Below are 16393 nucleotides of genomic sequence, written 5' to 3'. Positions count from 1 at the left end.
CACCACTCCTTCGGGCAGTGCATTCCAGATCCAAACCACTTTTTAAAAAAAAAGTATTTCCTCATGTCACCTTTTTGGTTCTTTTGCCAATCACCTTAAATCTGTGTCCTCTGGTTCCTGACCCTTCCACCAATGGGAACAGTTTCTCTACTCTGTCTGGACCCTTCATGATTTTGAACACCTCTATCAAATCTCCTTGTAACTGTCTCTGTTCCAAGGAGAACAACCCCAGCTTGTCCAATCTATCCACGTAACTAAAGTCCCTCTATCCCTGGAATCACTCTAGTAAATCTCTTCTGCACCCTCTCTAAGGCCTTCACATCCTTCCTGAAGTGCGGTGCCCAGAACTGGACACAATACTCCAGTTGTGGCTGAACCAGTGTTTTATAAAAATTCATCATGACTCCCTTACTTTTGTACTCTGTCTCTATTTATAAAGCCCAGGATCCTGTATGCTTTTTCTAACCTCTTTCTCAACCTGCCTTGCCATCTTCAACAATTTGTGCACATATACCCCCAGATCTCTCTGTTCCTGAACCCCTTTTAGAATTGTGCCCTCTAGTTTATATTGCCAGTCCTCATTCGTCCTACTGAAATGATCACTTTGCATTTTTCTGTGTTAAATTTCATCTGCCACGTGTCCACCCATGCCACCAGCCTGTCTATGTCCACTTGAAGTCTATCACTATCCTCCTCACTGTTTACTACCCTTCCAAATTTGGTCTCATCTGCAAATTTTGCAATTGTGCCCTGTACTCCCAAGTCCAAGTCATTCAGCTCTTCTGATCATGTCTGGATCAAGACCGCAATAAGGTCTGAGGCTGAATAGTTCTGGCAGAACCCAAAATGAGCATTGGTGAGCAGGTGACTCCTTCCATCACTTTGGGTGGAAGCTGATGGGGTAATAATTGGCCGAGTTAGATCCTATATTTTTTTTGTGGATGAGACATACCTGGACAATATTTGACTTTGTCAAGTAGATGCCAGTGTTGTAGCTGTACTGATTTAGGGGAGTGGCTAGCTCCAGTGCACAGGTCTTCAGCACTAGAGCTGGAATGTTGTCTAGCCTTTGCTGTGTTCAGTGCACTCAGTGCTTCTTAATGTCATGTGGAGTGAACTAAATTGGTTTGACACTGGCATCATAATAATGGAATCCTGAAGGTGATTCAAAGTTTGATCACTTGGTGCTTTTGGCTGAAGACATTTGCAAATACTTGAGCCTTGTTTCTTGCACTGATGCTGGGATCCACCATGGTTGAGGATAGGGGTGTACATGGAGCTGCTGCATCTTGTTAGTTGCCTAGTTGTCTGTCACTGTTCTCTATTGGATGGGTTAGGGCTACAGAGCTTTGCTCTGATTTGTTGGCATGTAAGGAATCTTACAACACCAGGTTATAGTCCAACAGTTTTATTTGAAAATCACAAGCTTTTGGAGGCTTTCTCCTTCGTCGAAGGAGGAAAGCCTCTGAAAGCTTGCGATTTTCAAATAAAACTGTTGGACTATAACCTGGTGTTGTAAGATTCCTTACATTTGTACACCCCAGTCCATCACCGGCATCTCCACATCCTGATCGGTTGGCTGTGAGATTGTTTAACTCTGTTCATAGGCTGCTTTTGGTGTTCACTTGCAAATAGCCCTGTGTAGTAGCAAGGTTTGCCCTAAATTCTAATGTATGCCTGCAGCTCCTCCTCACATGTCCTTCTATTGTTCTGGGAGTTGAACTGTTGTTTTAAGTCACTAACTCTCAAAGGGCTCCAAGGAAATTATTCTTCCTGCTGGTAATTCTCGTAGTGCATTTAGGATGTGCTTCTATATTTTAAAAAAGAATGAAGATGGCTCTTGGGTAAGAATCTTTTTTTCTCAAAGAATGCAACAAGGTTTTTTCATTTGCAGCTATTGGTAGTGATGTTTATAATCTCTATAAAGGTCTGATGAAAACATTTAAGGGGGATGGGAAGTTTAACTCTTAACAGTATATAGAACATGTTGAGGTTGATGTGCTTAATTTCCTCACTTTGACTTCTTGCTAAGGACTCTTGCTTTGTGACTTAACATACTTTTAATTGTTAGTGTTTTATTTCAACATACTCAAAAATAGATTGACTTGAGTCACACCTGAAATATTTTTTCTCCCATTACATATTTCCAGGATTTGCAGCTTTTAAAAAAAAATCTATTACCTTGTAGAGGTTTTGTATGCCTTTTAAGTTTTTGGTCATTCTACATATTTTCTGTTTTTTGTAGGTGACAGTTCTTGAAAGCCAGCGTTCAACAACAGACAAGTTTGAAATAAGTCCCTCTGCCAGTGATGGAGAACTTGGCAGCAAGACGAGCTCAACACAACCTGAAGAGCAAAGATCGTACAGTGATACGGAAATACAGTATCGTAAATCATTTAAGGTTCGCATAGCCTTACCAAAGATCATGGAAGATTTTTGTTTTAACTGGGCTTTTCTATACTATTCCATATTTTAATATGTTGCAATAAATTTTCGTTTGCCTCAGCATTAACCCTCACCCTTCCTCTTTGCCCCCGCCCTGTAGACCATTTTTTTCACCACTCATCACTTATTGGGCCAGATTTTGCTGATAGAACAATGGCATCTGAATGAAACATGCTGTTAATGCTCAAATCGGCCAGCAACTTTTAGCGAGGAATAGATACCCTGTGAATTGCAAATTGTCTCAAGTTGCTGGCTGATTTGCGCCGCTCTGCTGTTAGCTTCGCGAAAATGGCATCTTACCCTCCCCGTGATTTTCAAAGAAGTTGCTGCATTTGCACATTAATTGCCCATCAAACTCACCGGGGAAAGTTAAGTCTAGTAATTAACATCATATGTGCTCATTAACAATGTGATTGTTAATTGCCAATCAACCTCTCTTGCCCAGAAAGTAAACAATTATAAGTGTGGAGTCTCATTCCTTCAGGTTGTGAATTGATTTAGATTTTAAAAATCTCATTTTTAAATTTTTTTCTTTTTTTTCCCCTTTTTTTTAATCCAATCTTTCTTTCCCCCTCATTTCCCTTTCTGTACCTGATTTGACATTGAATTCATCCACTCCAATTCATACTCCTTCTCCATCCTGCCTCTGTTTCTCTCTCAATCCTTTAATCTCATTGGTTAAGGAGATACACTGTTTGTCCCATTGTTCACTAAGGTCCCAGATGCCCTGTTACCCTCGTGCTGTTATCAGCTCGCACCTCCAGCAACTTTGTGGGCAAAAAAGTGTTAAAACCTAAACGTGCACAAACAAATCTAACAGCAGATCACGAGATGCCCCACTCCAGCAAAATCTGGTCCAATGTTTTTCTTAATTGCATAAACATTAAACCATGTTCTGAGTCTTCAATGGTGCTATTTGTGTAAGATTGCAATACAGCCCCTTCCCATTCAGTGTTCTTAATCCACCTTTTAATTTATATTGAAACAATTTTAACTCAAACTCTTTACTTAACTCCTTGGCTTTCAAACTTGGGACTCACGTTCGTTTATATGCCCTGCTTAGTCTCGAAGAATCCCTCATAACTGATGAAAAACCATGGTTGTACATTTTGGTTTAGAGGTTACAGAGTGACTTAGGCCAATGAGCAGGTGATTTTGTACACTGTCTTTGGTGATCCAAGTGTGGGGCTGGTGGGCCAGTGGAACGGAGTACTGGTGACCTAAAGAGAGAAGCAATGAACTGACATTAGATTTTTTTTCATGTTCCATGGTGACAGATGGGTGAGTTTTTTTTCTGTTTGTACTTTGTATACAAGTTTATTCAATTTAAAAATAATGGGGTTAATTTTAACTCCCCAAAACCGGCTTTAACAGAGTGGTCAGAGCCGCTGTGGGGCTGGTGGACTTGCGTTCCATTAATGCCAATGCTTTGGTTGCTGCTATCTTGAAATAGGCTGATCCCTGACTAGCCACAGCCTGAAACAGGTGGTAGACCTCTTAGCCATGAAAATCGGGGTCCTAATTGTAGTAAGGAGCCTGATTGCAATTTAAAGAGATGCTTGGGTGGGACATGTGCCGGGTATGCTCTGACCCCCATCTACTAGTGTTGAGTGGCTTAAGCTGTGATCCTTAAAGGACTGCTGCTGGCCACTTGGGCACCAGCCACAAAAAATGTTGAAACTTTCATTAATGTGGAGCCAGAAGAAGCAGAATTGTTTCTCCTGGCTTAACAAAAATACTGCGGGCCGCTGCCAGCCTGGGCTCGGTCTCACCTTTCTCTATCCGCCCAGGACTTACCTGCAGCTGTTGCCGGTGTTTCAGCTGATCGATATTCCTGTGGCCCTAATCCAGTGAGCTGCTTCACGACGCCCATTTGTCATCTGCAGTTCGCTGGCTGGATTCAACTGAGGACCGGGCCTCAAAATCGCATTTACTTCGCTGCAGGGAAGGGTAGCTGACTAAAGGTTAAAATCTACCCAGATTGTTTTTGGTATTTTTTTTGCTACGCTTTTGTACTTCCTTCATTTAGTGGAATTGAAGATTTGGAAATGATTGGTTTATTATTCATTAGTTGTGAAGGGCTTTGAGATATGCTGGTGACATAAGATACAAAATAAACCTTTCCCTTTACTGACAGGGAGTGAATCAGCAAACCCAAACTAACTGTCCTTTCTATTTGTAATAAATATTTTGTGCACCCTTTCAGATAACCAGTAAACTGAAGAATTCGACTCCCTTGGTGTCCAGCAAGAGTACAACTCAGAATTTTTCAGCCATTCGTAAGTGATGAAATTAGACTTTATGCACTCTTGCAAAATGTGTAAAATAGGTCTGAATTGTGTTTTAGCTTCTGATTGGGCACGCTAAGTGTTTTACATTTAAAAATTGATTCCCAACAGAACTTCACCATAGACCAGCTTCCATATACGAGATTGCCTAGTTAGGTATTGATGACTAAGACTATTTGGCATGTTTTAGTTCATCCATACAAAAAAACCTATTACACCATACTGCTGTCTCTTAATGACTACAGATTTTTGGCTCCACTAGCACTTGGGTTTGACTTCTGGTTAGAATAATCAGTCTTTGTACGAACAACATGACTGATTTCGGCTTCAAATTTGCCATTCACCAGTTTGAATTGCCCTACTTTTATGCCATACCTTGAAGTAATGTCCTGCGGTCACCTTTTCTTGTTTACTACCTTATATACTTCTACAAAGTCCCCTCTCGGCTGTCTCCTTTTGAAACCAAGTCTCCTCAGTCTTTCCGTGCACTTCAATCCTCTGATACTAGGGGTCAGCCTTGTGGCTATTTTTCTGCGCTGCCTCCACGGCTTGGATTTCCCTTGTGATGGTGGCCAAAACTGGACACTACTCGAGGTAGAGTCTGATTACAGCAGTGTACAGTTTTAAGACTTATCCTCTAATGTGCTGTCAGCTTGGTTCAGTTACTAGCACTTTTGCCAGAATGTTGTGGACTTGGGCTCCACTATCAAATAATATCGGGTGAGACTTCAGTGATAGATTGTCAGGGATGCCACCTTTCAGATAAGATGTTAAATTGAAGCCCTGTCTGCTTGTTAAGGTGCACAAAGAAAATCCCACGGGACAACGACGGTGTGCGTTTATATAGCGCCTTTGAAGTAGTAAAACATCCCAAGGCGCTTCACAGGAGTGTAATCTGCTTTAAAAAAAAATTGACAACGTGCCAAAGTAGGAGACGTTAGGACAGGTGACCAAAAGCTTGTTTAAAGAGGGAGGTTTTAAGGAGTTACTTAAAGGAAAACAGAGAGGTGTAGAAGTTTAGGGAAGGAACTCCAGAGCTTAGGGCCTAGACAAAAGAGCAGCAGGGAGATTTCCTGCTGTCATGACCGATATACATCCTTCGTTCCTTCCCTCCCTCAGCCATCACCAAAAAAACAGATTAACAGGTCATTCACTTCATTTGCTGTCTGTGGAATCTTGTTTTGTGTAAATTGGCTGCCACGTTTGCCTATAAAATAGTGACTGGATCCTTTGGCTGAGATTTGGTGTGGGATGGACTGAGGATGTGAAAGGTCCTATATAAATGCAAGTCTTTCTTTCTCAGATTTCACAAAATGAATGGCCATTTTATTTGCTTTGCTTCTTCAGTGACTGGACAGTTTAAGTGCCAAATCTATTAATGTCTAGAACTCTCAACTTTAACTAGCTACTTTAACACTTGTACAGTATGTTGAAAGAAAAACTGTACATTACACTTGCGTTGCTTTTCATCTGATACTATCAGTTCATCTATAGATTTTATGTAACTCCTTTTGTGCGTTCTTGGCTGTCATCAGTCTGGACTGTCCCCTTCCCGGTTTAGTGTGCCCTGCAAATCTGACCATTTTGCATTAGTTTCTGAATTGTTGATGTAAAGTTAATAACAAGGGTCCCAGGATTAATTTGTGGCCACTGCACTCTAGTTTTGTTACCCCTCCCAGCGTCTACTCTGGCTTCACCTCTTCCACTTACCACCCCACTCCCAAACAAGTACCCACTGTTCCCTTTCCTTCCATTTTATTATCTATAGTCGAGCTTTATATTGAACTCTCACTGCTTCAACCGTAAGGATCAAAAGTCCAGAGGGAATTTTGTCAGTCATTTCAGAAGTATGTCAACACCACAGGTTTTCCACTTGGAATATCACATTCTCAAAGATGAATTGAATAATTAAAGATATAAGGATTTGTCTGATTTCATAGTCTTCTGTCATTCATAAATAGGATGTATAAGCTGGAGCAGGCTATATGTGAAATGGCTCATAATTTAATTAAGAACCTGTAGATGTAATCATAGTGGGTCACAAATGTTCTTTTTAACTCTTAAACTGTAGATTTCAGATGAATAAATTTCCCATTATATGAATCCATTGTTCAGTGTTTTCTTGGAATGATACAGTACTGAAGGAGGCCATTCGTTCCATTGTGCCTGTGCCAGCTCTTTGAAAGAGCTTTCCAATTAAATCCACTCCCATGGCCTTTCCCCATAATCCTGCAAATTTTTCCCCTTCAAATATTTATTCAATTCTCTTTTGGAAGTTGTTATTGGATCTGCTTCCATCACCCTTTCAGGCAGTGCATTCCAGATCATCATAACTCGCTACGTAAAAAAAATTCTTCTCATCTTGCCTCTGGTTCTTTTGCCAATTCTGTTAAATCTGTGTCCTTTGATTACTGATCCTTCTGCCACTGGAAACAGTTTCTCCTTATTTACTGTCAAAACACTGCATGATTTTGAACACCTCTATTAAATCTCCCCTTAACTTTCTCTGCTCTGAGAACGACCCCAACTTCTCTAGTCTATCCACGTAACTAAAGTTTTGCATCCCTGGTACCATTCTAGTAAATCTCCAATGCACTCTCTTGAAGCCTTGACATCCTTCCTAAAATGTGGTGCCCAGAATTGGACGCAATACTCCAGCTGAGGCCTAACCGGTGATTTATGACTGTTTAGCATAACTTCCTTTCTTCTGTATTCTCTGCCTGTTTATAAAGCCAAGGATCCCATATGCCTTTTTTTAAACAGCCTTCTCAACTTGAACTTTGTCTGCCACCTTCAGAGGTGTACACCCCTAGGTTTCTCTGTTTCTGCACCATTTAGTTTGTATTGCTTTTCATTCTTCCTACCAAAATGCATCACTTCACACTTTTTTACATTTAAACTGTGTCTGCCATATGTCTACCCATTTCACCAGTCTGTCTGGAATGCAGAATGTAGTTTATTTTGATAAAAGTTTAGGGATATCTATCTCTCTATCTCTTGGGCGCTCTGCCTGCCTGTCTCCCGTGGGAGATCGACTATTGTGTCTAAATAAAATATATATGGTATATTTTGAGCTTCATACACTGGTGGATCCACCTTTTAACTTGGCATGCAGTTAGAGATAATCAGCCCCTGTCTTCCCCCCTTTGTGTCTAAACAAATGAAGTAGAATGGTGGGTGAGTTTTTTAGGTAGGGTCTTTTTCATTCTCTGAATCAAGTTCAGTCTCCCCACACAGCTCCCTCCTGGGTATCCCCTCATGTCCCTCTCTGAGCTGGCAAGGTTTACACTTGTAACTTTGTGCTTTTTCAGTTGGGAAAAAAAAATGCTATTTATATATTGTGCAGTTTATAGATCTCTTTTATTCAACTTCAGGTTGTGATCATTTGAAATAATCACTAATGAGTGCTGAAGTTAGATGGGATGGTTCACGCTCAATAAATAGAGCTTTCCTTATGAAGAATGTTAATGTGAGATGTAATTAGTTGTCTAATTAGCTGACCGTCCTGTTTTGAGTTAAGCTCTTCAGAGTAATATGCAAAAAGCTTGACTCTTGTGCTGCAACATTAAACGCTGAGGTGCTCATTATGGTGAAGTGAGCTAGCTGAGCTGGGGCCAATTGCTCGCCCTGGTTAGTGAGAATTGCCTTAACTTTTCACCCATGAGTTCTGTGATGCACAGGCTGGTGATGTGGAATCCAAAGAGGTAATCATTTGCAGGTTTCTATGAACGTACTGGACCCAAGGAAGATAAAGGGAGTCAGTGCCATAATAAGAAAAAATCTAATCCCGAACAATTAAAGGTGGCTGTCTGCAGAGCCATGGCTTCTAAATTATGATGCCAAGGTCCTGATTAAGAGGATGTTCAAGTGCACTCCACTCCATTAGCTCCCAGTAAATAGGACTTTATGAAGAATGACATGTAACAGGTCAACTGACTTCCATGCTGAATAATGCATAGAGTGCAGAATTAATTGGTGTAATTAAATGACAAGATGCTCATTATGGTGCAGCAAAACTGGAGGCAAAAAGCTGTAGCTTGGCTGTACACTGCAGTTGAGAATAATGTAGCTACTTAATGTGCCTTTCCAACTGCCAACATGCTCCTTCAGGAGGCGATGGTGATGTACTGCCCTGATATCGATTTATAGTCCTGAGGGAATAACATATAAGCCCCTTTCATGGTGACATTTTGTCAACTGGAGGTAGAATGCATGATTCATTACGTTAACTGGAAGAAACCTTTTTGGAGGAAGTTTGTAGTTCCAGTAATAACAGTTTTCACCTAATTTCATAGACTGTTTAAAGACAGCTAGTAACAAAATGTGAAGGAGAGGGTGCACAAATATCTTCTGGAAATTAATGCATGATGAGTAATAACACGTCAGTTTGGAATGATTGAACTCCATTTAAAATGATATAATTAATGATATTATTTCTTCCTATGGTAGGAAGCAAGGATATGTTGCCAGTGCAAAATAAAAGCACGGAGAACAACGAAGGTGTGCAATCTTTGGATCCTAAAGAAGGGCCGAGTTTTGATGAAGCTGCAGCCAGGTCCTCACCTCGTCCATCGGATACATTAAGTGCAAAGGTAGTTTCTGAAATGGTTTACTGTCCCCTCCTGAGTTCATTTTGCTCTGTTGTCTGCAACTGGACAAAAGCTAGTTGTCATTGTAGTTGGCCCATCATTTTACTGAGTAACTGTTGGCCACATTGTTCCGACCATACATTTGAAATGAGGCCAGCGTTCTTTAGGTAGATATTTAAAGGGGATGAATTTTGCCTTTTAAGCATTTTGTGACCTTGTGGATTTCATTTCTGTCCATGCTTTAATTCTTGATGTACGGTTTTAAAAATCTACCATTTTACTTTCACCATTCCCTTCCTTTCGCTTGTATTCCTTTGTTATAATATTTCTTCATTATGCGTCAGATATGTTATGAGGTAGCCAGCTCAACTGATGTAATCACAAAGATGTATGTCCCTTTTGGCCAGAGCTATATGACTGCCTTTTCCTACACTCAAACTTTTTGCTGAGCTCCCCTTTGGAGATTTGTGTCCCATGCATGCACCCTTTTTCTAAAACCAGTATTTTTGCATAGAACAAGAGGATTTTATTTACATGGCTAACATTGCTGAAGACCATCCGTCTGCCCCTAACCCTTTGATGAAAAAAAGCCTTTTCCCAAAAGATTGCAAAGGTTCTTCTCGTGGCACTGTATTCTCAGAATGTTATAGTGCATAAATTATGTTTTTAATCAATGATAAGTGCAGGGTCCCCCTGCTGATCTAGTTAATTTATCTCCGTTCATTTCTAATGGCAAAATATGAATTGCATTCTAGAGGAGAAGGCAGCATAATTCAATGGGACTATTTTTCACAGACATGCAATAAATTCAGTCATTACTACACAGTGAAATTGATCCAAAAACTCACATGCAACATCTTTCTCACAAATCGATACATTCTCTCATTTAGCTCCCCGCAGGGAGCAGTTATTAAAACTGTCCAGTAAAAGTTCTCTTCATTATTAGAAGTGTTTGTAGATCCACAATTGTGTAAACTGTATCCATATCAAACTACAGTTGTATAAAACTTAAGGCAATGAGAGCAGATTTTTATTTTGTATTAGTCACCAAACCCTCCCCCAACCCCCACACCCTGCAAATTCCTCCCTTTACCTCCTGACAATAGCAACTTGCATTGGGTATCGTTCCATAGGCCCCACCAGTCCTCCTGTGCCTTGCCCAACTGACCATTGTCACATTTCGGTCTGGACAATGTGCTGGTCACCTTACTGGTGATCTCTCTTCCAGCATTTGGCAGCTTGCAGTTTGCACGTCCAAGTTCGCAATTAAATCAGTGTTTCAAATTTCCCGGCTTCTATCCTCAATGCAGAGACACTGAGGCCGCCTCATCCATGCCTCCCACTCACACTTGCTCCCTGGTTGTCTGAACCATCACCGGCTGTTGTGTTCGGAGGCGGGAGGGAGAGAGAGAAGATGATGGGATATGAGAGAGAAAGTGCTGCCATAACATCACCCACTATCCCTCCTGCCTGCGTGCGTGCGCGCACACCTATAATCTCACTAATCGAACACTAATCCAGCCCGTCCACCTTGCTACCACCTCCCCAATAACCTTGTCGTGCACCCCAGTTTGGGAATCTCTTTCCTACGCCATGCAAGAATACTTCATCATTCTCCTCCTCCATTTCATCTGATGATGGCTTCATGTTGTATCCATTAGGAGAGCAATTTAAAAAAAAAATAAACTTGATACTGCATAATTCTTCATATTGTTCTCCACCTTCTGCAAACTTTAAAAAGTGTGGGGCTTCCTCAATGATTCCATAAATAAATACACTGTGTGACAGCTATACAGATCAGAAAGGTCCAGATTTTATCCCTTGTCTGCTGAAAAAACTGACCTCAGCCAGTGGGGATGCCATAATTGGCCTCTTATGTCCTTGGACCATGGAGGGAAAATCTGCCATAGTCCCTGATTACTATTTGGTGACCCCCTACTGGAAAATGTACATTTGGATGTCTGGTGAGGGCAGGATGTCACTCAGTTGTGGTGATCTCCAAAAATTAAGTAGGCTGGTAATGCACATTACTTAGGCTCACCACATGTAGAGTGGCTCGGTGGCTGAACAGTAGACCCACATAGGGAAGGTGGAAAATTTTTTAATTAAAACCAGTAAGTGCTGTTTCTAATTCTGCAGCAGGTACAGTGCATAAGACAACCTGAGAAAGTAAAAGCAATGATGTAGTTACTCAAAGTTACATGGAGTTATATCGAAATTACAGCACAAACAGGCCATTTGGCCCAACTGGCCTAAGCTGGCATTTATGCTCCACATGAGCTTCCTCCCTACTTCATCTAACCCTGATGTGGAGATGCCGGTGATGGACTGGGGTTGACAATTGTAAACAATTTTACAACACCAAGTTATAGTCCAGCAATTTTATTTTAAATTCACAAGCTTTCGGAGACTTCCTCCTTCCTCAGGTAAATGTTCAGGAGCTCCTCGAAGCCTACGCATTTATACATATAGAACAATACATGGTGTTTACAGAATGCCCCTGCAACTGCCCGTTGCCAAGGCAATCACCATGTTCAGACAGAGAGGTGTCTGAACACGGTGATTGCATCTAACCCTATCAGCATACCCTTCTATTCCTTTGTCCCTCGTGTGTTTAACTAGCTTCCCCTTAAATGCATCTATGCTATTTGCCTCAACTACTCCTTCTTGTAATGCATTCCACATTCTTATCACTGTTTGGGTAAAGACGTTTCTCCTGAATTCCCTATTGGATTTATTAGCGACTATTTTATATTTGTGACCTCTAGTTTTGGATTCCCCATAAGTGGAAATATTTTCTCCACCTAGGGTTGGGGATAGCGATAATTAAACTCTATCATTATCATAAAGACCTCTATCAGCTCACCCCTTGGCCTTTTTTATAGAGAAAAGAGCCCTAGCCTGTTCAGCCTTTCCTGATATGAATATCCTCTCAGTTCTGGTATTATCCTTGTGAATCTTTTTTGCACCCTCTCCTATGCCTCTACACCCTTTTTTATAATATGGAGACCAGAATTGTGCACAATGCTCCAAGTGTGGTCTAACCAAAGTGCAGTGGGGCACAGGCTTGTCATAACTCAAGTTGCGGGTGTACCCAACTTGTAGAGTGGAAAATTTACAGCAAAATTATGGGGATTTTTTTTCTCTCTTCTGGATATGGATGTTGCTCAATCTGATTTTGTTTTTATGGCTATCAGTGACACAAGAAGCATTGTACTGTCCAACCTGCCAGCACCCTTTCTGCGCCTCTCCCTCCCTCCCTCCCTCCCCCCCCCCCCCCCCCCCACCCCCCCCCCCCCAAAAAAAAGTTCAAACTGGCCCTCTTCTCCAGTTCCCCATCCTGTTTAATGTTTTTTGATCCTGTTTTCACCATTTCCAGCTCCTACTTGCTGCCACTCCAGGGGTTTGAACGTTGCTACATGTCGTGGGCAGGCATTCCTTATCTCGCAAAATTACCGTGAGAATTCCTCCCTGCAGCATGCATTCAATCCCCTAGAGCAGCGGCTGGCAAAAGCCAAAAGTGGCCCCTGAGGGCGAAACTCGAAGTGGTGCTAATTAGCGGACACTGAATCTAAAACGAGGATGGTTGCTGTGTATGATCGTATAATTACCAGAATTGGTGCCTTTCCATTAACATTGCCTCATGTTAATTTTCCCAGAAGGTTCAGGAAATATGTGAACGCACAAATTCAAACTGAAATGAAGCATGCACTATGGTTTGAGTTGCAAGTAAATCCCTCACCCTAATGAGGAAAAATCAGACCGTGTGTCTTCCCTTCCTCACAAGTCATCCTTTTCTTTTTAAATTAAAAAAAAATGCCTAGGAAGCAAAAAGAGATTGTCCTTCATCTGCACTTTCCTGGCCACTGAGTAATTCTTGGGCACCATTCTTTGTGTAGCGGATACTGAGTTGGGGCTCGGTCTGAGACCTGGTCCCAGAGGTGAAAGGTCTGTGCATTCGCTCACTGTGCCATGCAGTCCTGCTCAACTTCTTGCAATTCTAAGTTTTGTGACTGTGTTGCTTTAAAGAATGTTACTTTTTACATGAGTTTCCTCCTACCACCATCAATAATTGTGAAATACAGTAAATGTTCAGATTTTATTTTGCCAAATCTGTCATTTAAAATCACTTTTTACTGGGATGGCTTATTTTAAGTAAATATTTCCAGTTTTTTTTTTAATGTGATGTAGTCGCCTCATCCTTTTGATGAATTTGGACCACTACTAAAGATCGGTTGGAAATTAAGTTGTGTAACCATGTTAGTTGAGCTGAATGTGGTGAATCTGGAAGGCATTCCCAAAAGATAAATTATACACGTGCAGTGATCCCCTCCTGTCATTTGGTTGAACGTCCTATATTACATCAGTGACTAGACTTCACAAATACTTCATTGCCTGTAAAGCACTCTGGGATGTCATGTAAGGTACTATGTAAATGCATGTTCTTTCTTTAAAGAAATTAAGTCCTGCAAGCACTTTTTCTTCATGTATTGAATCTGTTGAAAAAGAAAATGTGAAGTTATCTGTTAGATTGGCTCAAGTATTTGAACCTTTTTCTGCTTTTCAGAAACAAGTGTCCTAACTGAATTGAGGTAACAGTTTTAAAATATTTTAACAGAAAATCAGTCCTCCTGAGATAACCGAATTGCAGCAGAAGCAAAATGTAGATGCAGAGGGCAAAGGTTGGCATCCTTTAGCTTGTATTGTACCTCCTATTGCAAAAGAAAATTCAATATTTTTATATATATATTTTTTTTATTAGAGGCAGAGACTTCAGACAGACGGTATAACATGACTCCTGAATCTAAAAGAGCTACAAGTAAATCCCTGTATGTACTCCACTTCCATCCTATTTTCCATGCAGCTGTTCTTTGACACAGGTTCTGAATATATAGTTGTAGTGAGGGGCAAATAGTTCCCACCAGTGAAGCTGACCAGATAGCTCATGTTTACATTGTCATGAGCCAAATATTTATATTCGCTCACATTAGCTGTGACATTCTTCTTTAAATAGTATCTTGTGTTTCGATTGTCCATATAATAGTTTATAAGCTGTACATTAGTGACGGCACCTTTTCATAAATGGAGGGAGGAACTTGTTGGGAACTAAATTAACTGGATTGTTCTTTTGCTACAATCGACAAAAGGCCAAATGCTACAAATGAAGAAAAGCCAAACTTCTGTTTACCAAGTGTTAATAAATTGTTTACTGATTTTGGCTACACAAAATGGAAGCTAGGTAGATTTTTTTTTTCCCCCCCCCCAACTTTTCTGGACTTTTTTTCCCCCCAAACTCTCTTGCAATATGCTTTACTGATATTTTATACAACAATTGACAGCCAATCCAGTTTAGAATAATCATGCATGCTAATCTAAAAAATTCTGCCGAAGAACCAGAGTTTTTGCAGCTCAGTGTGAGCAGTGCAAATGGTGGTCAAATAGCACATGCAAACTGTAAGGAACTATGGGGTTAGTGCAGAGAGAGCATCTTTTTTGTTTTTGACATTGAAGGAATCGGTAAGAGTCTGTAATTATTGTAAATATACTGTTTGTACTGACAGCTGTTCTTTTAGCTATAGTCTGAACTGCAAAACCTTGATGGCTCCTCTGCATTTGAAAACTCACTGGATAATAAAGTGCACACTCTTCTGTGTATGCACTGAAACATAGCGCGTGTGCAGAAGGGACGGCCAGTATTGCATTATGTAGTGATCAGTCCTGTAAACGGACCTTGAGTCCGCTTATGGTTAAGAGTGTCCTCGCCTGCCCAATAACTAGGCAAATATAGCAGTTGAACATTCTCTCTGGCCTACTGGAATATATCACATACCACTATGGACATCTTAACAATAGTATGTAAACAGAATTTGGATTCTGTAATCCTTTAAGCCCCAGTATCATTTTGTGCTGCACCCCCTCCAAGGCCAATATATCCTTCCTGAGGTGCAGTGCCCAACACTGAATGCAGTACTCCAGATGGGGTCTGACCAAAGCTCTGTAGAACTGAAGCATAACTTCCTCCCCCTTTATATTCCAACCCCCTTGAGATAATGGCCAACATCCCATTAGCTTTTTTGATTACTTTCTGTACCTGTGCTCTAGCTTTTAGTGCTTTTGTGGTGATCATCCATTTTTGTTTAAATCTCTGTGCAAATGAGGTCATAAATGTTGTAAGATAAAGTTCAGTTTGTGTACTACTGTTAAGATGTCCATCAAAATGCAGCAGATGAATCAATAAAGGAGAATGCTGATTTCGGAGTTTGTGGTCTTGCTTATTCTGTAAATATATAGATTCTGTGCAAACCTTTTAATCTCCAAACAGTGAATGGGCAAGTATCTGCTAGGCCCCCACTCCGTAAAGTTAAATAGAGCAAATTTCTCGGAATTCCTTTCCTGTTTATTGCTCCATATCTTGAAAGCCCTTTTGGAGATAGACGTGGAATAAGGATAGAATGTGGCTAGGTTGTGATGTCCCTCCAGGTAAAAAGCCCTGTGACACTCTGGTGCACACATGAATAATGGTCACCTCCTCCAGCCCTACAACCTTCCAAGATCTCTGCATTCCTCCAATTCTGACCTCTTGTGCGTCCCCAATTTCCATCTCTCCACAATTGGTAGCCATGCCTTCAGCTGCTAGGTCCTAAGCCCTGGAATTCTGTCCCTAAGCCCCTCTGCCTCGCTACCTCTCTCCCCCTTTTTAAGACCTTCTTTGAAACCTCCCTCTTTGACCAAGCCTTTGGTCACCTGTCCTAATGTCTCCTTCGGCTCAGTCAATTTTTGTCTGATTACACTCCTGTGAAGTGCCTTGGGATGTTTTACTACATTAAAGGTGCCATATAAATGCAAGTTGTTGGGTCAGGTACCAGGGAGCAACGAGCAGGAGAATATGGACAAAGAAAGCAAGTTCTAATCTTTTTTTTGTCTCTTACAAGGAAAAGGGATGTGTTTCATTTTGAAACTTCATCTGACTCTGCAGCAAATTTACTGGTGAGAAAACAAATTTACTTTTTAATAGAGAATGGAATTTCAAATCACAATTGTTCCAGCACAGAAACGGGGCATTTGGCTCAC

General features: G+C 40.9%; 1 protein-coding gene across 1 annotated transcript in view; it reads left to right on the top strand.

The window, feature by feature from the left end:
• The window catches only part of LOC137331992 (synaptonemal complex protein 2-like), an 85274-nt gene that overhangs the window by 5870 nt on the left and 63011 nt on the right, over positions 1 to 16393 (top strand). Inside the window, exons 3-8 of the mRNA XM_067995754.1 lie at positions 2246 to 2401; positions 4652 to 4724; positions 9183 to 9325; positions 13941 to 14004; positions 14085 to 14151; positions 16255 to 16309. Coding sequence (XP_067851855.1) covers positions 2246 to 2401; positions 4652 to 4724; positions 9183 to 9325; positions 13941 to 14004; positions 14085 to 14151; positions 16255 to 16309 — 558 coding nt within the window. The remainder of the gene's footprint in view (positions 1 to 2245; positions 2402 to 4651; positions 4725 to 9182; positions 9326 to 13940; positions 14005 to 14084; positions 14152 to 16254; positions 16310 to 16393) is intronic.

The sequence above is a fragment of the Heptranchias perlo genome, chromosome 2 (genome assembly GCF_035084215.1).
Source record: "Heptranchias perlo isolate sHepPer1 chromosome 2, sHepPer1.hap1, whole genome shotgun sequence".
NCBI lineage: Eukaryota > Metazoa > Chordata > Chondrichthyes > Hexanchiformes > Hexanchidae > Heptranchias > Heptranchias perlo.
The sequence above is the reverse complement of the archived record's forward strand: the minus strand, read 5'-3'. Positions and strand labels throughout refer to the sequence as shown.